Below are 24,168 nucleotides of genomic sequence, written 5' to 3' on the forward strand. Positions count from 1 at the left end.
TTTTGATTAGCCTTCTCCTTTAGTGCTTCTGCCGTATTAGCGGACATGCAAATTTCACCTTGTGAAGTTTTCGTCCAAGTTGCGGCCTGTTGGTATTGTGATAATTCTTTCTATCTTAAATGGTGCGTTGCCCTATCAGCTAGATTTAGATTTAGATGCTCGTTGGGGAGAGACTAAAATGAAAACGTTTAGACTTCACAAGCAGTTGTAGCTTGATTGAAGAGATTTTGGACTACCTTTTAATTAGCCTTCTCCTTTAGTGCTAGCCTTCGTCATGGCTGAGTTTGCCCTTCACCTCCGGAGTGCTGACAGAAACTCAGTACGAAGACTTTGTATAAATGGATGCTCAAGTATGTGTGGGTGTGTGGATTTGTATGTGTGAGAGCATATTTTTATACTATGGTCTACACCCACTGTTGGGCGCTGATGACGTCAGTGGGGATGTCATAGTAGCTAGTCCCTACTATGCATGATGGAGTTTATGGTTTTCAACCTTGTGAGTGACTATCATGAGATTGAAACTGCACTACGTTGTGTTTTTAAAGGATGAGTTTGGGAATGTTCTCGGATTCATCTAGGTATATTTGTTTCATCATACACATATCTGGGAGTTCTGTTCTCTGGACCTATCTTCACGATGAGACCGGTGACGCAGGCTCGCCTGAGTAGAGGTTACACCTCCTTGGCCTGACTGGAGAAACAAAGCTTCCACTTGCACTTTTAGGACCCGTGGACCAAGGTTCTCCTTTTGACTCCTTGGTCCAACGTGCGGGCATGTATGGTAGCACTTGTTGGGGACTAGACCTCTCCGACACAGAGTGGGCTCGAGTGGAGAGATTACAGATTCTCATACTATCATGGATGATATGCAGCAAGCCATCTGCTGTCCCTCATCAGATCATCCAGGCTGAGTTCGGGGCATCTCCAGTATAGCTAGATGCGGCCTTCCAGACTATCACCTACCTCTACCGCGTGCGTGCCTATGGCTCATGTACCACAGGGCGACGCAAGCTACCTTGGTTGGCACTAGCATCTTCTATGGCATTAACAGCTCAGAGCCATCAGAGATGTTGGGAAGCGCGCACATGCGGGTGGTTTGAGAGATTGGGTTTCCATATAGATAGGTTGCCACCCTTCTAGTACATCATTGACGCTTCATTTAATCCATTCCGAGGCAACGAATTCAAACCAATCATTTGGGAGGATCTCTTACAGCTACACACATTCAAAATCTGGCTAGCACAGGCAGAGCTTCCTGTGAAGCTCAGTTTCTATCAAGAACACTGCTTGCACATTTCAGCAGAGGGTTTCATCATCTCACGGGCCACGAGGGTACACCTAGATCCACCTACCACATCCACTCAGGATTGCCCTTGGACAGTTACGTGTGTCATCGCAATCGACTCTGTATCGAGAGCGAGCGAGCATAAGGGTTACCTAGAGAGAGTCGTATCTGCACATTGTGTGAGCGCCATGAGGTGGAGTCAAAGGAGCACTTTATCTTCTGTTGCCCAGTCTACTAGATTTGTGGATGATACCATTGCCTTTTCAGAGAGGGATTCGAGGGCCCCTCCAGACGCCTCCTATACCTAGATTAGAGATGCCTAGCAGCTTTTATTCACGAGGTAGTTCGGCATAGAGATCGTCTGATCAGATCGAGGAGACAGGAGCAGGGGACCGTGCTTGGCCTATCCCAGAGTACAATCACGGAGTTCTTCTAGGCAGAGCAAGTTGCTCTCCCAGCCACAGATAGTAGGAGAGGCAGACTGAGACGCGGCTCACCCATGAGAGGACAAACACACAGATCACTCATTGACATCTCCTCTATTTTTAGACCGGGGGTGCGGTCGACCGAGGGGTACCGTGGCATGCGTCAGGCGTCGAGTAGCGGCTAGGAGGGCATGACGGATTGCTCATCCAGATAGCAGACAGCAATCTATCATGGGCTTCTTGCCTACTCTGCCTAGTCCTTCATTGGGTGTACCTTGAAGTTCTGTATGCCTATTGTATTGTATTGGATCATATTGCATCTCCAGATGAGGATGATGACGCTAGGATGGCTGTATATGATTATGGTGGACATGTACGGTGATATCATTGACTATGTCTACAGTTTTCTAGCATGGGTAAGGATGCTCGCTTAGTCGCTCCTCCCTTTTGCTCATTCTATCAGGTTTTCTTTCAGTCTCATAGACCCATTGGTCTTTAGCAGACTTTAATAAACTTTCTTTCTTTCTCTCTGTAACAAAGGGTAAATTTATTTTAAGTTAGTTTTTAGAATGGTGGGCCTTGAGTTGGAGCCCGACCAACGGGGGTCACAGTATCCCTGGTTAGACGCAGAGCTACAACCAGGAGACGTGCCAGGACCGCACCTCTGAGTGGCCGACAACACTCTATTGCCGACTTCATGCCTCCACTGCCTCATCCATCCTGATATCTTGCTGTTGCTGGGGATGATGATGATATTGATGATGATGCTGAGATTGATATATAGTTGACCATCGACATGACTATGTTGTACTTAGGACTTAGTACTGCCATTCTGCATTTTTTGCATTTTGCATTGGTATGGACGCTCGTTTAGTAGCTCCACTACCACAGCTCGTTCTATCAGGATTTTCACAGTCTCATAGACCCATCGGTCTTCCGAAGACTTTAATAAACTTTCTTTCTTTCTTTCTTTCTTTCTCATGCTCTTCAGTATTCAAGTGTTGAGCTTTCAGAATTGACTCATAGGGTGAGACAGTGTTGGTACTACCCATGCAACTGTTTATGTGCCTGTCTAGACTTGTACTCAGTGCATCTGCTGATACAGAAACAACAATGGAGGCAGGTTAGAGGGCGACGGGGCTTGGCCACATCATCAGACATCTCTCAGAGCAGGATCTTAGAGTTCTTCCCATTGAGTGACATTGATCGTCCAGTCGGAAAAGGGCAGCAAAAGCAACATGCCAATCAGCCCTCACATCATCATAAAGTTGATTCAGGACATCGCTCTTATAAGGCTAAGGGTGATGCAGATAAGCAGAAAAAGAAGGGCATTTGTCACTATTGCAAGAAGCCAGGTCATTATATTAGAGAATGCAAGAAGTGCATAGCTAAAGAGAAGAAAAGGGATTCAGGTATGGCTGTGTCAGATGCATCAGCTTCTCATTCTCATGATGGGGGAGATGTTGCAGCCAACTTTGTGGAAGAGCACTATGCCTTGCTGTCTTGCACTTCAGATTTTTCAGTGGGTAGTTCAGATGCTACAGCCACTAATGATGATGACCCTTATGCTTTTTTGACTTGTAGCTATGATCCTTCAAAGGATGCATGCTCTCTCAGTGTCAATGAGACACTGAATACTTGGTATTTTGATAGTGGTGCTTCAAATCACATCACTTCCAAGAAGAGTCTTTTTGCATCTCTGCATCCTCCACCTACCAAAACGAAGGTGACTTGTGCAAATAATTCTTCTTATTCAGTGTGTGGAGTGGGATACATTATTCTGACATCCATTGATGGCACATATTTCAGAATTTCAGATGTACTCTATGTGCCAGGCATAAAGAAGAATTTACTTTCAGTGTCCTCTCTTAATAGAGGAGGATTTCAGGTTATATTTGATGATGATAAGTGCGTAGTTAGAGACAAAGAGAATGACTATGCTTTGATGTTGTCTGGCACTTTGTATCGAGGTCTTTCTCAGCTTGATTTATATGAAAAAATATCTGATCTTGTATGATCAGTAAGCACTCCCACTGTTGCGATGCAGAATGTGGAGTTATGGCATGCCAGCTATGGGCACATGAGCTATGGCAGCTTAATGACACTACATAAGCATGATATGGTTGATGCATTGCCTCCTTTAGAGTCACCTCCTCCTCATGCATGTGAGGGTTGCATCCTTGGTAAGATGCATAGATTTCCTTTGAAGAAGGATGGTGCAGTGAAAGTAGTGAAAGCTACACGCAAATTACAGCTTATTCACAGTGATGTCTGCGGTCCCATGTTTGGGGGTTATCTTTATTATGTTACATTCATAGATAACTTCACAAACTACACTTGGGTCTATGGTCTCAAGGCAAAATCAGAAGTATTTATGCATTTCAAACACGTGGCTATGGTTGAGAATGAGAGAGGACTCAAGGTGCAAACACTTCGCACAGATCGAGGGGGGGAGTATATGTCTCATGAGTTTGAGGCATTTTTGAAGGAGAAAGGCATCACGCATCAGCTTACAGTGAGGCTTACATCTCAACAGAATGGCAAAGCTGAGCAGAAGAATCGCACTCTTATGGAGATGGATAGATGCATGCTTACTAGTAAAAAGTTGCCTCACAGGTTTTGGCTTGAAGGCCTCATGTGTGCCAACTATATTTTTAATCGGGTTCCCACAAAGGCTTTGAAGACAATCACTCCCTATGAGGCATGGCATGGGAGAAAGCTTTCAGTGGACCATTTCAGAGTTTTTGGTTGTGTTGCATATGCCCACGTGCCTGTGGAGTTTCGACACAAGTTGTCATATAAGGCACTTAAATGCATTTTTGTGTGGTATAGTTCACAAAGCAAAGGCTATCGTCTCTACAATCCTGCTTCACGCAAGATTTTTGTTGGTAGAGATGTTATATTCTCTGAAAATTCAGCACATACACATGCTGAATTTCAGATTCCAGCTTCTTTAGATGATGTTTTTGAGGGAATGCTTCCTATAGCATTTGGTTCCCCCACTGAGGTTCATGCTGAAAATTAGAATTCACAGCAACCTCCTCTTGATCCACATGTCCTGATTCAGCCACTAGCGGATTTTGTACCTCCACAGGGTGTGGATGAAGTTGTCAGGCAAGAGATTCAAGAGATACACGCAGCCAAAACAGTCCCGAATTGGTTGCTACAGACTCTTAGGGAGAGTAGGCTTGAGGCCCCATTGCCTGGCAGGACTCGTAGTGCAGTAAGGCACGCAAGGGGGGCCTCTTTTCATTGAGACAGCTTATGCAGGGACTCTTCTTGATGAAAAGGAGCCTGACTCTTTTGAAGAAGCAAAGGATAATGTGCATTGGATGCATGCCGTGCAGAATGAATTGCAGTCCATAGAGAAAAATCAGACTTGGGATGTTGTGGATTTGCCACCAGGTAAGCATGCCATTGGTACCGGGTGGGTTTTGAAGGTGAAAAGGAAGCCAGATGGGTCTATTGACATGTACAAGGCAAGGCTGGTTGCCAAAGGCTATGCACAAAAGAAGGGTATAGATTATGAGGAGACTTTTGCTCCTACATTCCGGATGACCACCATACGGTCAGCTGCAAATTTTGTTTGGAATGTCCATCAGTTGGACATAAAAACAGCTTTCCTTAATGGGGACTTGCAGGAAGAGGTTTATGTCAAAGAACCTCCTGGATTTGAACTTTCTCGCAATGCACTTCAGGTTTGCAAGCTTAACAAAACTTTATATGGGATGAATCATGATACAAGCCCCACGTGCATGGTATGCCAAGATAGATGCATTCCTGGCAAGTAAGGGATTACACAATAGTCCCACAGAAAGCACCCTCTACATCAAGAAGGATGGGGGGGATATTTTGGTCATCATTCTTTATGTAGATGACATGCTGCTCACAGGGTCAAATGAGGATATAATTGCAGAATTGCAGATTTTAAGGCTGAGTTGAAAGCTGAATTTGACATGACAGATTTGGACATGTTAAATTTTTATTTGGGGATCCAGTTTATACAAGACAAGCGTGGCATTGTTATGTCTCAATCCAAGTATGTGCAGAAGCTCTTGGATAGGTTCAACATGCATGATTGTAAGCCTATTGCCACTTCCATGGAGCCGGGGCTGAAGCTTACTATGTATGATGGAGGTGAATCAGTGGATGCCACACTTTACAGCCAGGCTGTTGGATGCCTCATCTACTTGTGCAATACACGGCCCGATATTCAGTATGTAGTATCTCAGGTGAGAAGATATATGCACAGCCCAAAGACAACACATTGGCAGGCTGTAAAACGCATCTTCCGTTATTTGTAAGGCACAAAGTCTTTCGGCTTGATGTTTCCCAGGGGGGGTGACTTACAGCTTCATGCTTACGGTGATTCAGATTGGGCTGGAGACTATGATACCAGGCAGTCCACTAGTTGTAATTGTTTCTTTTTAAGCAAAGCTTGCATTTCTTGGTTGAGCAAGAAGCAATCTACAGTGGCTACTTCCTCATGTGAAGTTGAGTACAGGGCAGCTTTCACAGCGACAGTTGAGTGTGTTTGGCTGAGACGTTTGTTCGCTGATCTTCGTCTCTTATTGGAGGGTCCTTCTCCAATTCTCATTGATAGTCAGAGTGCTATAGCAGTGGCAAAGAATCCTGTGTTTCATGCTCGCACGAAGCACATTGAGGTTCATTATTATTATGTCAGAGAGAAGTTACATGTAGGGGAGATCAGTATGATCTATGTGTCAACACATGACAATGTTGCAGACATCTTCACCAAAGCACTTCCACGTGAGAAGTTCGAGGCATTTCGCAGTGCCCTAAACTTATCTCCTTTTGGTGATTGATCACTACCTTGTACACCACATTGGCACTGCAGGGGGGTGTTATTATTATATTCTAGGCAGTGGCCAATGTAATGTAATAAGCAGGTTAGGAGCACTTTTTCCTCTTAGAGGTTTTTTCCCCTAACCATAGTCTAATCTCTAACTACGGTTAGTGGTTAGATAGGGTTTTGTCACTTAGACAAAATCCTCATCTTTGTTTTGTAATACACTTCATTCAGTACACTTTCGGGAGTGACCTACGTTCAGCTCACTCTCTATTTTGCTCTCTTGCTCTTGCTTCCGTTTTCTCACAAGAGAGAGAGAGAGAGAGAGAGAGAGAGAGAGAGAGATGTATTAACGTCCGCGGGAGGCCTCGTGGGCCTATGGGACCAAGTGCGTAAAAAAAGCAGACTCATATAAGCCTCAGTGAGATGGAGCAAAGGGCGCGCTAGGGCCTTTGCTGAGTACTATTCTATGCTACCAAAATCATAACCATAACGAGGCAATCACCAGTCAAGCACATGCTGAATCAAGTCGGAGTTGGGACTCAGAAACCGAAGCCCGGCATAGTGATGGCTCTCTGGTGAGTTGTGAAAATATCTCATATCTGCGTCTGTTGAGCCGTCTCACACTGTGGTGGGGGGTGCAGTCTCCTCGATCTCTGAACGCTCTGTGACCCCTCGTGTCTGTCTGTCCCCCTTGAGGAGAGCTGTGATAGGTTGGCGGACTTCAATAGAATGTGCTATGGGCACTCTCAGTCTGAGGCGTGATCTCTGCGTCTCTCTCTTAGTGGAACCGCGTCAGTGTTGTTTGCTGATCTAGGCCTCCCTCATATCAGCTAGCTCCTCCTTCTCTACTCCACTTTCTCCTACAGCTGACTCATATGTATAGAAGTCTGTGACGGGTCGCTGTGCTCGATCAGCCTCCATGTCCTGTGGTCTAGCTGCCTCCTGCTGTTCTTTGCTCTGTTGCAGTAGTGTTTCCCTATGCCGGCGCATCTCCATGTGAGAGAGAGAGAGAGAGAGAGAGAGAGAGAGAGAGAGAGCTTTCAGAAAGGCATCGTGGGAAGAATTGACGACCAATGTTGAAGGAGAAAATGTAAATGAGCGAACTCGTTTGTCAATTGCATCTATCCATTAGGCATGGTGGAAGAATTGACGATCAACGTTGAAGGGGAAAATGTTAATGAAAGAACTGTAGGCCATCTCTTGGTGGTTCTAGTGATTCCCTATAGGCCATGGTATGTGCCTTGTAGGCATAAATATAGGCACTTGTAGTGTTAGTGCCTTTTAGGCCACATAGGACACTTAGTCCTATGTGACACCTAGGACACTTAGTCCTAGATCTAGATACAAGTACTTTGTACTCTCTATTTTCTATCTATCCTAGTTTTGACGTGACGGCAGACTCTATCGACTCTTTGTACCTTGCTCTCTCTCTCTTTCTATTCATCGATCCTACAGTGGTATCAGAGCTCGGATCTGCTTCCTGTCCCCGTACAGTCCGTACCAACTGCCCGTACATTTTCGTACCAATTGTCCGTACATCCGTCGTACCTACGATCAATACACTCGTCGTACATTTTCGTACTTGCGTCATTGTACATTAGTATTGCTCTTCGTACTTGTCCGTACAAGGTATCGTACTGTGCTTCGTCGTACAATAGACGTAATGTGACTCCGTATAGTTTCGTACTTAATCACCGTACAGATCATTCAGTACTTGCGTCGTCGTACAACTTGCTCAGTACTACGTCCGTACCAGTTGCGTACTTGCGTCGTCATACATCATACAGCCACGTACTTGCGCACTGATCCGTACAACCACATACACCGTACAACCACCGTACTTGCATATTGAATCGTACAACAACGTACTTGCATCGTACACTGTACAGCCACCGCACTTGTGTATTGTGTATCGTACAGCCACACACTGTTTCGTATCATACACCGTACCTCTTTCATACGGTCGTACAACCGTACACCATACGGTGTAGTTGATCCATACAGTCACTATACATTGTACTTGAGCTATCGGTACAGCTAGTACTTCTTTCGAGATCTCCGTACAGGTGTTGCACGCACAAGGTCATATTCAGGATATTGGTATTTTTTGGGGCTTCCAGTTCTTTTCACCTTCTTTGGTTGCAATTTCTTGCAAGAACATTGGGGCTTTGGGATTTGGTCTGCAATCTCTTGTTGTTTGCAGTACATTGGGTCAGATTGCAGGACATTGGGCCAGATTGCAGTCTCTTGTTGTTTGCAAGGCTTCCAAGCCTATGGGCAAGCCTAAATCTGTGCATAGCAGCTGCAATTCCTCCCATGCATCTAAAAATACAGCAGATAAGTGAAAGAAGAAAAGATGCAACTATTGTCGCAAGCCTGGACATGACATTTCAGAATGCAGGAAGTGCATTGCTTGGGAGAAAAAGAAAGTAGGATTGACAGTTAATGCCTCACATGCTATTGAATCCCATGAGCCAGCAGATGCTTCACATGCACATGCTCTTCAAGATGATTGGGCACGGGCTGTCCATTGCTCATTTGATCCCTCCCAAGCTGATGCATTCTTTACTGCTAATGATATTTAGTCCTGGTACTTTGATAGTGGTGCTTCCAAGCATGTCACATCTTGCAGACAGTTGTTTCATTCTTTAGCAGATGCACCTCGAGGGGGGACTGTCACGTGTGCTAATAATGCTTCATATGCTGTAAAAGGAATTGGAGATGTGCAGCTCACATCCATTTCAAGCCATCCTGTCACTTTGACAAATGTTCTTTTTGTGCCTGGAATTGAAGTCAACTTGATTTCAATTTCAGCAATTGCCACCTCAGGTTTCAGAGTGATTTTTGATGGCTACAGATGCCTAGTTTATGATCTTCGTGATGACAATGCCATAGTTCTCACTGGCACTTTGCAAAAGGGGCTTTATCACCTTGATCATCACTCAGCTGCATTTTCTATTGAAGCATTTGCTATTTCAGATTCACAGCTTGCTGAAACTCATTGGCATGAGAGAATGGGTCATCTCAATTATAGAGCTCTTGCAAAGCTACATTCATAGCAGATGGCAAATGATGTACCTCAAACTCACAGTTTCCAAGCATGTGTGTGAGGGTTGTCTTTTGGGTAAGATGCATCGGTTTCCTTTTCAAAAGAATTGTCCAAAACTCTCACAAAGGAAATTGCAGCTAGTGCACAGTGATGTCTGTGGCCCAATGAGGACAAATGCCACTGGGGGGTACAAATATTTCATGACTCTCATTGATGACTTCACAAGATATTGCTGGATATATCCTTTAAAAGCCAAATCTGAAGTTTTCTTATGCTTTCAGAAGTGGCTGAATATGGTTGAGAATGAATCAGGATGCAAGCTTGTCACCCGCAACATAGATAGGGGGGGAGAGTATATGTCAAAGGAGTTTGACGCATTTTTGTCTTCACAGGGCATTGTTCACTCATGCACTACTCCTTACACTCCTCAGCAGAATCCTGTTAATGAAGGAAAAAAAAGGGGATCAATGAGAGCTGAGTTACATTTCATTGCTAAAAATGACACATGGGAATTAGTAGATCTCCCTCCCGGCAAGCATGCCATTGGTACCCGGTGGGTCTACAAATTAAAAAGGAAATCTGATGGCAGCATAGATCGATACAAAGCTCGTCTTGTTGCAAAAGGGTATGCCCAACAACAAGGCATTGACTTTGAGGAGACATTTGCTCCCACATCCAGGATTACTACCATTAGATGTGACATTTGCTCCCACATCCAGGATTACTACCATTAGATGTGACATCCCTTGTACATTCATAGGTGGCTATATCCTTTTGGATGAACATGTGCCACCATGACCAGAAAATACCAGGTATTCTGAGACGTTTCCAGAGTACTTCAGCCCATCCCATGGAGGGGGGTTTGTAGGCCATCTCCTGGTGGTTCTAGTGATGCCCTATAGGCCATGGTATGTGCCTTGTAGGCATAAATATAGACACTTGTAGTGTTAGTGTCTTTTAGGCCACATAGGACACTTAGTCCTATGTGACACCTAGGACACTTAGTCCTAGGTCTAGATACAAGTACTGTTGGAACTATTGGAGTCCTAGTGTGTGTGGTCCTAGAGTCCTAGGAGTGTCCTACAGTTGTGTGAGTGTGAAGAGTCTTGAGGCCACTTGTGCCACCTCATGTGGTAGGTGTGATTCCTCCCCTAGATTATAGGATCTAGATTCTCTTGTGTGTGACCTCATCTATGAGGTGTCTGTGTGGGAAGATAAGGCTTGCCCAGCCTATAAATGAGGCTATGTACTTGCTATGATCAATACAATCTATCAACATCAGTTCGTGCCTCAGCTCTTGTCTCTAACCTGTGATTGAGTGTCTCTCACCCTCTCCCCATTTTCAACAGTTGGTATCAGAGCCACCTTGAAGCTCCTGCTTGATGGCATTCCTCTTCGATTGAGCAGCTCTATGTTGTTCATCGAGTTGATGTTGTTTGTTGCGCCATCAGCCTCAAGAATGCCGAAGTCGCGGCAGTAATCCTACCCACGCTGATGCTACCTCTTTCCTGCTAACTCCTCTACCCGCTACCTCTCTCCTCTGCTGGGCCACTCTTCTGCCATCTCCACGTTGCTGTCCAGCAGGCTGTTCCAGTTCTGCCCATCGCTGCTGCCGCCTCTCCGCTCTCCTCCTTCCGCCCCTGATCTACACAATCTCCAGCAGCAGCATTCTGCCCCAATGACCTGCGACAGCTCCTGTGAAGGCGTCAAGATCTGTGTCTTGTAATAGGTGCGATGGTTTGGCGGCGTCTCGTATGTACCGGCGATTGATGACCTTGTGAGGGCTGTGGCCATCGACTCGCACGTCACAGCCTCACCGTTGAAGATCTTGAAGAAAGGACTTCACCAACATGAGCTTCACTGCCATCTTCAACTCCATTTTGACCAGATCTGCACCAAACAGCCGACTGTTTGTTGCTGATTCATTGTTGCATATGGAGCTGATTTTTCGAAGCTGAAGATTGACAAAATGCTGCAGGAAAGCATGGTCGTTATTGTTGCTGAATGCGCCCTTTTCCTAGACGACCTGCATCTGAAATGAACTATTTCCAGCTCGTTTTTCTTACTGTTCAAGCTGTCACTAGCTCCAAAAACGCCGCCACATTTGGAGGGGATTCAGCCCGACCTTGAAGCCCGTTTCTAAGCCCGAAGCCCTAAATTGCACTTTTCAAGAATTTTGCCTCATTTTGGGTGAATTTGTTGGGGCTTTTATGGTCTGAAGCTTCCCTAGTATTGCTAGAACACTATGCTCTAGGAAATTTTGAAAAGCCCCAATTTTCTGCAAACCCTAATTTTGCAGCAACCCTAACCCAAAAATTTAGGGCTTTTCTGTCCTGTGTCTTCCTTTGGCATAATTGAAGCTTCTACTATGTAAAATTTGGGGCTTTTTTTGCAAAATTTGAGTAAACATTGTAAGGGATTTAGACATTGGCTGTAATAACAGCTAAGACCTTCCCACCAATGGATAGCATAAAAAACTCCCTCGTTCATCGAGAAATTCTCAGGGAGCAATTTCCCAACTTGGTAGACGAAACTCCGGCTTCTTCTTATGCGAGAAGGCATATGGAATATCACCAATGGCAAGGAACCAAAACCCCAATGTGATGATGCTAGAATCAGTTGGTGGGTGAACCAAAATGATAAAGCAATGGCTATCATTGACCTAGCTTTAGCTGACAACCTTATCCACCATGTGGATTTTGATAAGACTGCAAATGACGTTTGGGAAAAATTAGAGAATTTGTTTGGAAATAAGATCAATAATTCCAAAGTCTTTCTCAAACAAAAACTCTTCAAGCTCAAGATGAAGGAAACTGAAACGCTCAATGAACACTTGAGCAATCTTGGGTCAATTCTCCAACAATTATCTGCCATCCGAGCCATTGTTGAAGATGATGATCAAGTTGCTGTACTTCTCTCAAGTATTGAAGACATTTCCAAGTACAATGAGATCCTTGCTGTTCTAAGAGTCAGCCGCAATATGAGCTTTAAGGATATGGTAGCTCATCTCATTGATGAGGACTGTAGGCTTACAGAGAAAGCATAATCTTCCTTTGAGTCTGGCAAAGCATTATTTCTCAAGAATAAGCCCAAGAAGAAAGGAAAACCTCTTAAATGTAATTACTTTCAAAAGCTTGGCCATCCAGAGGATCGTTGCTTCAAGAAGATGGCAAAGGTACAAGCCAAAGAACATGCCAATTTGGTTGCGGAGCAGAGCGAGGACGAAGACGATGAAGCTACACCTTCTGGACTTGAGGAACAAGCCTGCACTGCTGCTGTTTTTGGTCTATCCCTCCATGAGGTGATAGATGAAGAGTGGGCTTTCTAGAGTCATGTGTATTAGGTACTCTGCCTTGGGTAGTCCCCCTAAAATGATGTAATAATTTGTCATTTTTGTGTGCCTTGTCCTATAAAAGGCTCCACTTATTTCCATGTACCCAGTTAGGAGACAGGGGGGTTGTTATGTCTTTCCTTTATCAGGCCTGGCCGAGTTCCAGGATGTTGGTGTACTCCCTAGACCTATGAGTTGGTCATGCATCCATGCTCAGATTTGAGTCTCTGATCACATTGACACCTAAGCCATGAGAGTGCTTGGTTCAACCTCTGAATTATGCCCAGTTGTTAGTCTCTGAGATTGCCTGGGATGCACAGTCTGGATGATGTCATAGTTTCTCACCCTAGCTCCGAAGGGGGGTTTGTTGGAACTATCGGAGTCCTAGTGTGTGTGGTCCTAGAGTCTTAGGAGTGTCCTACAGTTGTGTGAGTGTGAAGAGTCTTGAGGCCACTTGTGCCACCTCATGTGGTAGGTGTGATTCCTCCCCTAGATTATAGGATCTAGATTCTCTTGTGTGTGACCTCATCTATGAGGTGTCTGTGTGGGAAGATAAGGCTTGCCCAGCCTATAAATGAGGCTATGTACTTGCTATGATCAATACAATCTATCAACATCAGTTCGTGCCTCAGCTCTTGTCTCTAACCTGTGATTGAGTGTCTCTCACCCTCTCCCCATTTTCAACAAGTACTTTGTACTCTCTATTTTCTATCTATCCTAGTTTTGATGTGACGGCAGACTCTATTGACTCTTTGTACCTTGCTCTCTCTCTCTTTCTATTCATCGATCCTACAAGAACTCATCTGTTGATTGCACTTGTCACTTGCAATGTGCCTACCACGGTGGGAGCACCTAGTGGTGGTACATAAGCTCCTACCACTCAGCCCCTCTCTCTTGCATCGTGGGATGCGCAGGCACAATTCCTTGAGGCATTAACCTCCAAGCTCCATGATGCAGTTCTATAGTTGGGGCAGCAGATTGGCGAGCAGATCTGTCAGCAGATTGGCCAACAGCTCAGGCAAGTTGCTACACATGCATTATCGGACAAGGGCAAGCAGCCTATGCCCCAGCATGGGATCACCTGGACAGCCAGAATGAATTCTCAGCTCCACACGCAGGCTTCATGTCAGATGGTTGATGTACTGCAAGGTTTCGGCGTTCCAGGTCATTTGATTTTGAGCAGCCTGCACCCTAGCATGGGGATTACTTTGGTGTTAATAATGCATTCTCCATGCTGCAGAGCACCTTTTTTCCGGGTGTGAGGCCATCCTCCAGTTTATGGCTCCCTTTCACCACACCAGCCTGCATGCCTGGAGGTTTCTTGGGTTTGCAGGGCAGTCCACAGCAGGAGGAGCGAGGTCAATCCTCCTCTGAGCCTTTTGGTATGCAGTCCTTGTAGGGAGATGCATTTAGTAGGTATACACAGTCAGGGCTTCATGCCCCCATTCTGACGCCGATGAGTACTCGTAGCCTTACACAGCCCATGCAATTCCCTTTTTTGTATTTTAGAACTATGAGATTCTAATAGACACCCACACATGCATGAACTCTGCTGCTGCTTGTATATTCAGCCCTGAACTTTTGAGGTTATACATATGTATTTTACATGAAATGTTTTGCATCAGACAGGGCTCATCTTTATTCACTTTCTTGCTCTTCCCCTTACACTTTGGGTGATGCACGCAGTATGCTGTTGGGTATAACAGGCGTGGTATTGGGGCCGGACAAATGGAGGGCTCAGCCATACATGATCCAGAGGGACTTGGACGAATGGATTGTATCAATTTGGTAGCACAAGCAATTGCTACAGTTATTCCACATTCGGCTGTAGATCTTGGTGCGCCTCAGGTTGACTTCTTATCCTTGCCCTATTATGTAATTTAATAGGATGGAATTGAGCAGAAGTCTATTTTAATTCGTAGTCTGGAGGTCTAGAATACAGTTAGGTCCTCCTGCCATGCAAATCAAGCGCTGTTAGCTTTTGACCATGTACATATTCTTGTCATAATTGGGCATAAAATGAAGATCAGTGATTATTACTTTTGGCCAGCTGTTTATAATACTTAAGGGAGCCATAAGTATATTGTTAAAGATTTTCAGCCTTTTAAAGTTATTGTGTGTGTTAGCCCAAAAGTCACTCTAGTAATGTGTACTGCCCTTTCGGATTTTCAGAGATCGCACACTAACAAGCCTCGGACTAATACTGGCTAGAACTTTGAAAGCATTTAAATCCAGTTGTCCCAATGTCAGCCATGCTTTTGCCCCAAGGTGTCAAAATACAAGATTATTATCTGCTGGAATACTATGGGCTTATCCATTGGAAGTCACAAATAAGGTTTATCCTGGTCTTTCAAGACAAAAATCTCCACATTCTGGCCCCATCCCATATAGTTCAGCGTGTGACAAACCAAATAAATGGAATTTGTGCTATTGGATGCTTGACAATGGTCATGCTGAACAGGTTTTAAATTGATCCTGAAAGTTTTTGAGCAGCTCAGAATTGTGCCCATCTATGCTATGGATGGAATTTATGCTGTTGGATTCCTGAGACGTGGCAATGGTCTTTCTTAGCAACACTTAATTGATCCTTGCTAGAGTTTGTGCTGAGTGGATGCATGGGATTCTCATAATCCATTTCGGAAGGGAAGCATCCCAAATTGGATTTGGAAAGCAGGTTGACCTGTAGACATTCATGGCAATGAGTCAGGAGCCATTGAAGGCTGCCCATTTTGCTGACTTTTAGGAGTGAATCACCTACCTACGCAGGAAATTCCGGCACTAGTCAAGGACCGATGACACCTCTGCATTGCTTCCAGGTCGGCACGGAAGAGAGCTCGCTTGATGTGCAGAGTTAGACATGCGATAGTTTGTTGTTGCAAAGACACTAATACACAATCAAGCACTAAAGAAGTAACTCTCAGAATTGATGGTGGAGTGAACTCGAGTCATTCACTTGGTAAGTTGCGAAGCGAACTCTTCACAACATGTGAGTCAAAAATTTGGGAGTTTTAGAACATTTGTTGCACAATGAAGTCTGGAATTTTGTTGAGCGATGTGTTGGGTGCGGGGAGCAAGGCAATGGAGGTGGAATGCAAGGAAGCAATCAACAAGATGAGGAAACACACGTGTACTTGCAAATGGTTAATGAAGAAAGTACAAGAGTTGCCAATATATGACCCTAAAGTCAACTAGTCAACTAAGGGCTACAATGTCCTAAGTGAACTAGGTGTATTAGGATTAAATGTCCTAACTGGCCTACAAGGCCATACCAGGGCTAAGTACTAACAAACTCCCCTCCATGCTATGGCTGAAGTATCCTGGATACATCTCAAGTATACTTGGAAACTATATTATGGTTTGCACATGTTCTCCAAGATGGATATAGCATCCTATGATAGTACAGGGAGATCAAGATCATGTAATAAATGGTGCCAACTTTAAGGCATGCCGAAAAGCCTCAAACTTGGGTCGTGGTTGAGCCTTTGAGCAAAGAGCTACTAAGTTATCCTCTATGGGAACGTAGGACAACTGCATTTCTCCAATTGACAGCTGCTGTCGAACATAATGATAGTGTATCTCAATCTTCTTCGTATGTGCATGAAACAATGGATTGCGTGCAAAGGCCAAAGCACAGTGTAGATGATAGTAGAAGTGTTTTGGTTGACATGAAGATATGAAAGTAACTTTTGTAGCCAAACGCACTCTACTGTAGGTGTGAAGGCTGCCCTGTACTCGGCTTCACCACTGGAAGTAGCAACTGAAGGCTGCTTCTTGCTGAACTAAGATATGCATGAAGAGCCAAGCATGATACAATTGCCACTGTGTGGCCCATGGGTTTCATAATTCATTGTCTGCGAACGCATGTAAAACTAGTGAAGACTGATCATCATAGAACAATCCCAAATGCTGCGTGGCCTTCAAGTAACAGAAGACCCGCTTCATTGCCTGCCAAAGTTGTGTGCTGAGCTTGTGGATGTACCGGCTTAACCGGGAAATGGCATATTGTAGATCAGGCCTGGTATGACTTCGATAAATAAGCCAGCCCACAGCCTACTGTTTTAAGAGTGGCATCAAATGTGGCACTCCCATACTCCAAGGAGAAACCGAAACTAGGTTCCAATAGAATAGAAACCAGCTTACAATCCTGGAATTGGAAGCGCTGCAAGAGCTGTCCAATATTGTAGGATTTTACGCCCCCCTCAACATTAGCAAATTGGATGCCCAAATAGTAGTTAACTTGCCCATATCTGACATTGCAAATGATCTCTGCAAATCAGTCTTGAAATATGCACTTTTAAGTGTATGGTGCCCAGTTAGAAGCATGTCATCCACATATAGAATTAAAATCATAAAATCTGAATCAGTCTTCCAGACATAAAGAGTAGCCTTTGTAGGGTTGTTCTAAAATCCAAGGCATAGAATGGATCTTGGAATACCATACTTGTACTGCTTTCTTTAAACCATAGAGGGCCTTTTTCCGCTAGTGTACGTGATTTTCAAAACCTTCAACCTCAAATCTTGGAGGTTGGGTGACATTGATTTCTTCTAGTAAATCCCCATCAAGGAAAATGGTGTTAATGTCCTGGTATAACTTCAATGTCTATGGGATGTAAGAGCAATGACACACCGAATGGTCGTAATGCGGGAAGTGGGAGCAAATGTCTCCTCCAAGTCAATGCCATGTTGTCGGGCATAGCCTTTTGCAACAAGGCGGACTTTGTACTAGTCAATAGTGTCATCAGCTATGCATTTCAATTTGTACACTCACTTAGTTACTATGGCACGCTTGCACCGGTAGGAAGTCACACAACTCCCAAGTGCCATTAGCATGAATGGAATCAAGTTCAAGCTCTCATGGCCTGCATCCATTCATTGCTTGCAAATGCATCTCGATGACATAGAGCTTTCCTCATTGTAGGCAGCGGCAATCAATACAACATCAAATTAATTGCCATGCATCTGTCTTTGTGCACCTCTGGTGTGGGCAGCCAAGGGCTCAGCTTGCTTGCTGTCCCGTAGAGTATCTAAGAGCCACCTTGGAACTCTTTTCTACTGTCTAATGGCAGTCCTCTCCTCTTCAACTTCCTGATCAATTGCATGATCATCATGTGGCTCCAAATAGGCTGAGCATGTGGAACCTGAGAAGGTTGAGAGCTGCAAGAAGCTTGTGGAATTTGACCTTGCGAAAGTTGATCTGAATCTGCCGTAGACTGAAACAGAGGCATTGACATGTAGAAGGCAAGGTTGGTTGTGAAGGGCTCTTCTCAGCAGAAGGGGATAGATTATGATGAAACCTTTGCCCCCACTTCCAAGATGACGACCATCAGCTGTGCTGTTTCATTGGCTGCTCGTGTTGGTTGGAAAGTACATGAGTTGGATATAACATCATCCTTTTTCAATGGGGGATTTATGTGAGTTGGCCTGTTTGTGTTCAGATGCTTGGTTAGGAACATAAAATAGGCAGACTCCATAAGGCACTTTGTGGGCTGAAACAAGCCCCCACAGCCTTGGTATAAGGAAATTCATACAGTTTTGAATATCAAGGTCTATAGAATAGTCCAACTGAGAGTACCCTTTATGTCAAGCAAGACAAAAAGGATTTGTTGGTTATCATTTTGTATGTGGATGATATGCTGCTCAAGGCACAAATGAAGAGAGAATTGCAGAATTTAAGAAGGATCTTGAAGCTTTATTTAAGATGTTTGATTAGGGTTCGTTACACTATTATTTGGGCATTCAGGTTATGCAAATAGATGAAGGCATTGTGCTCAAATAGTCAAAATACATTTAGGGACTGCTACAAAGGTTCAATTTTCAGGACTGCAAGCCTATTTCAAATCCCATGGAGCCAGGGTTGAAGTTTTCCATGCATGATGCAGGCGAACATTTTGATGCGGTTGTATACAATCAGCCCCTGTTGAATGCCTTATTTATATCTGCAATATCTGTTGTTCAGTGTATCCCGGTTGAACAGGTATACGCACATCCCAAAGACACAACATCAGTGTGCTGTAAAGCATTTTTTCATGTATTTGCAGGATATTCAGTTTGTTAGTCCGATCTATGCCACTCTGACTTACATGCTTTCAATGATTTGGACTAGGCTGGACATTGCACTAGTGGGAATTGTTTTTAATTGGCATTTAATGTTGTTACGAAATGTAAGAGTGCTTAAAGGAGAGCTCACAAGAGGAATGGAGAGATGAAGTGGTGACCCAAAGAATAGGAGTTAATCATGATGAGATAAGATTAGCTATCACCTTCAAACAAGGATGGATCATTCCTCTTGTGAGAGATGAAGTGGTGACCCAAAGAATAGGAGTTAATCATGATGAGATAAGATTAGTTATCACCTTCAAACAAGGAAGGCTAGAATGATCCACATCATACAAGAGGGGTGACCACCCACTAAATAGGAACAACTCCTCTAATCCAAATCCTATCCATGATCCACATCCACCAATCACATGGATGTGGATTTACACTTTTATCATCCTGATGGATACAATTCTCAACACTCTCTGTCAATACGGAATAAGACTAACATCAAGTGATATCATCTCAGGGAGAAGCCACAAGGGCTGGATCATAATAGAGGACATGGTGTTACCTTGACACAACTCACTACAAAAGGAGGTAGTGCGTTGATTAGTGTGGCTCTATAAAGTTGCTTCATCTTCTTGAACTCCGTGTGCGCTATACCTTGATCATCCTTACACAATGATCGAGTAATGTGTACATAAGTGGGCTTCCACGAACATGCATAGTTTTATCTACATGCGACACTTCCACTAATCCAAGAGGATAGGAATGCCTCCTCCGAATGGTGATGAGGCATTCATCTTTAATGACAGTGGAAATATAAGAAGGAAGGAGGGTCTTACCAATGCCATTTTATCGTGACATGGCAATGTCTACTCCTTTTACAAAATGTGGAGAAATAATAAGCATATTACAAAATGTGGAGACATGGCAATGTCTACTCCTTTTACAAAATGTGGAGAAATTAGAGCCATACAAAATCAAGTCACTATAAAGCGACCTCTCCAAATGCCAGAAATGATTTGCTATTGAGTTGTCGCCAAAATGATGGCCGAGTCTTTGAAGCAAAGAGAAGGCGTGAGCATAAATTTTACTAGTTGAATCGAATTCTGCCATGAATATGGCAATAATATGCCCGCTTAGCTAACAATAATGTGGCAATAATGCGCTCTAACAAGAGAGAGAGAAAAGTTTGCCATAAGTAAATCTGCTTGCCATAATAATTATGTTTGGCCATTGGAGCTGAAGGCGAAAAAGTAAAAAGAAGTCGTTGACAAATGAATGGCGTGGAAGATAACTTTTGTAAAGGACTTTAAATGTTCGACGACTCAACTCAAGAAACACAAACAAGATTTGTCCAAATCAGCTCCCCCAAATAAGGAAAAAAAACAGAGTCAAAACTAAGCTTGGCCTGTCAATAGTGAAGTCAATTTTAGAGTTGCCTAGGATGAACCTTGGAGATAAGAATCCTATTAAAACCTACCACATGTCATAAAAAGAGAAAGTACATAGAAACCTTATCACAAATAAGATGAGAAAGGCACCTATTGCCAAACTCAACACAAGAGAGCTATCAAGGAACTTTTAGTGTTGCAATGAAATCAGCACTAGAACGGAAGAAAGAATAGACTACGATGGAGACTCATCCTGGTAGACGGCATCGTTGCCATTTACATAATAATCATAGTGGCCCTATGTTCTTCTGTCACCGGCTCCTAGGAAAGATGCTTTTCCAAATATATAATGCCTTTTGAGGAAAAAGGGAAGTGCGACGAGAGGAAGAAAACACTCCTTCAAATGCTACAAAATGTAGCACAGCCCTTCGGGCAATAAGGAAAATGGGGCAGCACTAAAATATGGCTCCCAAAGTGCTGCAACTTCGTAAGCAGCCCGGTCTTGAAAGTAGGATGAAGCCTCCCTGACAAACCCGTAATAGTAATATACATTACACATCTTGAGGCGCTTCCAAAGTGAATCAGCGCCCAAATATATCTTCATGGCAATTGATATTGTAGATGTCCCAACACACCCTCTCGGAAAACTGAGCATGGAAGGGAAAATAACTTTAAACAAGAATCTAAAACTTGGACTTTATTGACATACAAAAGAGGATGCTAGGGATATCATCACAAAGGCACTCAGTTTTGGAACACACGACTATCTTTTTTAACTACTTGGAGATTGGACTAAAGCCATAGTCTAGAGTTTGGACATTTGAGGGGGGGTTGGCAAATCAATGCTCCACCCTCTGGAGATCCATCTAGGTTAGGTGCTTGCTTGTAACGGTCCCAGATGAGCAATAGATGGGTCAAGATTCAGTTGTCTTTATATACTTAGACCTATGCGTCGAAAAGAGAATCGAGGAATGTTGTTACCAAACTATGCTTTTGAGAACACATAGCTAGCATGGGGCATTGGGGGTAGAAGAACTTCGTGTTGGATTCACTTGTCACACACATTGCTTGTACATACATGGGCCCACACCCCACAAGGCTCACCAAGCCCTCGTGTGGGAGGGGCCACGGTGCCCACCACATGCAAAAAATAGAGATCATAAATCACATTGCTATTGTCTCTACTATTACCACCATCAAGTCTTAAGTCATGGAGATCCACACATCACTCAAAGAGAGGTAATGGTTTGTTACCATTTCATAAGATCTCACATGATTATTTTGAAATTTCAATATGAAGGCTTCATAAAAGTGTAATCTTATTTGACTTCATTAGGTAGTGCACCCTACAGTTGAAAGGAAAGCAAGGAAAGAACGATATGTTGTGGATGGCAATAGACAAGGAACCCTCCTTTCTCCATCCGTTCGATGCGTGTGTTTTTCAAGACTAATTTGACACACTTTCTTTCACTTGCACAGACAGAACAAAAAATGTAAAGTACACAAGACATGATATTTTAGATGCCAAAATGCTTTTTACACACAAGAAGATAAGGATCACCATATTTGAAAAGATTGTACTATAGTGCATGAGATCTTGAAGAAGCTCCACTCGCAGCTTCTAACTATATTGAGCACTCTTGTCAATCCAAGTTGTTCCAAGGGAGGACTCCCAATCTTGAGAGGAGAATGCAGTATGTTGTGGTTTTTGGATCTCCTAGAGAGTTCTCGGAAGCCATATCTGAACCATGTTTCGTGCACCTTCTCAGAGATTCCTGCCTCAGAACTCAACCCTTGGAGCAACGTCTATAGGAATCCCACAATTAAAAGGTTCTTGTTCTAACAAATCAATCACAGCAAAGTCCTAAAGTCGGGGTGGATGGACACCAAACACTGGTATTAAGGCAAGAGGTGAAGTCCCTTTTGGGGACATCTTCCTCATGTAAGATGCTTTAGTGGGCATGCTCATAGCACAAGTTCTTGGAGGAGCAACCATGTAAAGAAAGTACACAGGTTTATGCATAGATTATTATTTTGACACACTATGTAGGTGTCATTTCTTTGTCGAACGGGTGCTTCGAGCAGCAATACTCGAGCAGACACAGAGAGTGGTGGCTTCCATATCGAGAGGCTCACCTTGTCTGAGACATGAAACATCCGTTGGGTACATTGTGGGGCGGGATTTTGGTTGTGGGAGGAGCAACTTTGTTCTCTCTTGAATTGGCCATTGGTTGAAACTATGCAGCAAGCCCTTCTGGAGTGTGAGTCATATACTACTACAAGAGACATATTCCATCCACATCCTAGATTGATAACATTGTTTGCTTCCTCTCAGTGCAGCTTTAGACGAATGTTTTGGAAGTGTGCCTAGGTCATGGAATGAAACAATTCTCCTTCATCACAAGCACGAGTAGTAAGGTTTCTCTTAAATGATGTACTGCATTTTCCTACTTTTGTAATGGTGTTTCTAGTATCATACGTCGTATTTGGGCCTTTGGACATTAATGAGGTCATCATTTTCATCCTTTTCTCTTTATCAAAAGTCTTAAGCATTGCTTTCCATAATAATTTTTTAGTCTGATTTTGTTTTTTGATTTTGCCGCTGATTTTACTCTCAAATTGTGAGACAGATTCCAACGCATACTAGATGTCTCGCAGCAGGGTACATACTAACTCTCCCGCTCTCATTTGCAGATGGTTGTGATTGTGGAAGTAATTCCTATTGCGGGAGTTAAAGGCTCTCCTGTTTGTGGTGTGGCAGTTCTTTCCGGGGAAATGGTAAATGTGAAACCAAAGTTGTGTATAAAGCCTCTCATATCAGCTTCTCACCGATTTAAAAAGAGCAAAAGCTAAATGGTGTATCATCATGTTCAGGTTGAGATGAGTTGTTCAGAGTAAACTTGAATAACAGGTTGAGTGATAAGTCATTATTAAGAATGTTGAACTGCAGTAGGTTGCTACAACCATTCTCACAAACAATTACGTTTATCGATCCTATACATTTTAATCATTGTTTTTGGATGAGCATGCCATCATATTTATGTGTTATAATATTAACTTCGAAAAGTACTTCACTTAGCTTGCCATCCGATACAAATAATGTTAAGAAGACTTGGATCCTCCAAAGCCTAAACCACAATACCTTCGTTCAATATATTCTTAAGCAAGACATATACATTTAAACTTGGTTTATTGCAACCCCCAAGGACCTTGTCCATACAAACATTACGTACTCATGGTGTTGTATTATTGACCAAGAGAGCCAAAACCTTTAGAAGCTCTAAATTAAATGAAAAAAATAAAATTTTTAAAGATGCATAATTTGTATGGTTTGACATTAGAAATGAGCTAAGAAGGTCCAAAAACCCTAGAAACAATTGTAAATATAGGTACCTTTCGACAATTTTTAAAAAAATCCCTAGGTAGAGTCTACGCTTTGGTTGATGATATCATCGATTGGTCGAGTGCTTGATCAATGATAACATTGACCATATCATCGAGCAAGCACTCGCCTAGTCAATGATATCATCGAAGAGAGCGTAGACTCTAGTTGGGTGCACTCTTTCACATATGCGGTTTTCAAAAAAATGATTGAAAGATACCCATGTTTATAATCGTTTCTACGATTTTTGGGCCTTCTGAGCTCATCTCTAATATCAAAAGGCTTATGCATCTATAAAAACTTTTTCTTAAAAAAATAAATGAATTTAGAGGTTTTGGCTTACTCAATCTCCCGTTTGGATAATAATGAGTGAAACATGTTGGTAGGTGCAACAACCTAAGATAGTGAAAGTTGTTTTTCAAGAGAAATACAAAGCTAAAGGGAAAG

General features: G+C 43.3%; 1 protein-coding gene across 4 annotated transcripts in view; it reads left to right on the forward strand.

The window, feature by feature from the left end:
* Window positions 1–23,417, forward strand: part of LOC147879739 (uncharacterized) — a 48,519-nt gene extending 25,102 nt beyond the window's left edge. For 3 of the 4 annotated variants that reach the window (XM_087371797.1, XM_087371798.1, XM_087371800.1), the window contains 2 exons: window positions 14,590–14,751; window positions 23,034–23,417. In XM_087371797.1, the coding sequence (XP_087227923.1) occupies window positions 14,590–14,751; window positions 23,034–23,192 (321 nt within the window). In that variant the 3' untranslated portion in view covers window positions 23,193–23,417. The remainder of the gene's footprint in view (window positions 1–14,589; window positions 14,752–23,033) is intronic. The other variant, XM_087371801.1, reaches the window with a different exon arrangement.
* Window positions 23,418–24,168: the final 751 nt, after the last annotated feature.

Source organism: Dipteris shenzhenensis, chromosome 33 (genome assembly GCF_047967505.1).
Source record: "Dipteris shenzhenensis isolate YYH24624 ecotype China chromosome 33, Dip_SZ_1.0, whole genome shotgun sequence".
Classification (NCBI taxonomy): Eukaryota; Viridiplantae; Streptophyta; class Polypodiopsida; order Gleicheniales; family Dipteridaceae; genus Dipteris; species Dipteris shenzhenensis.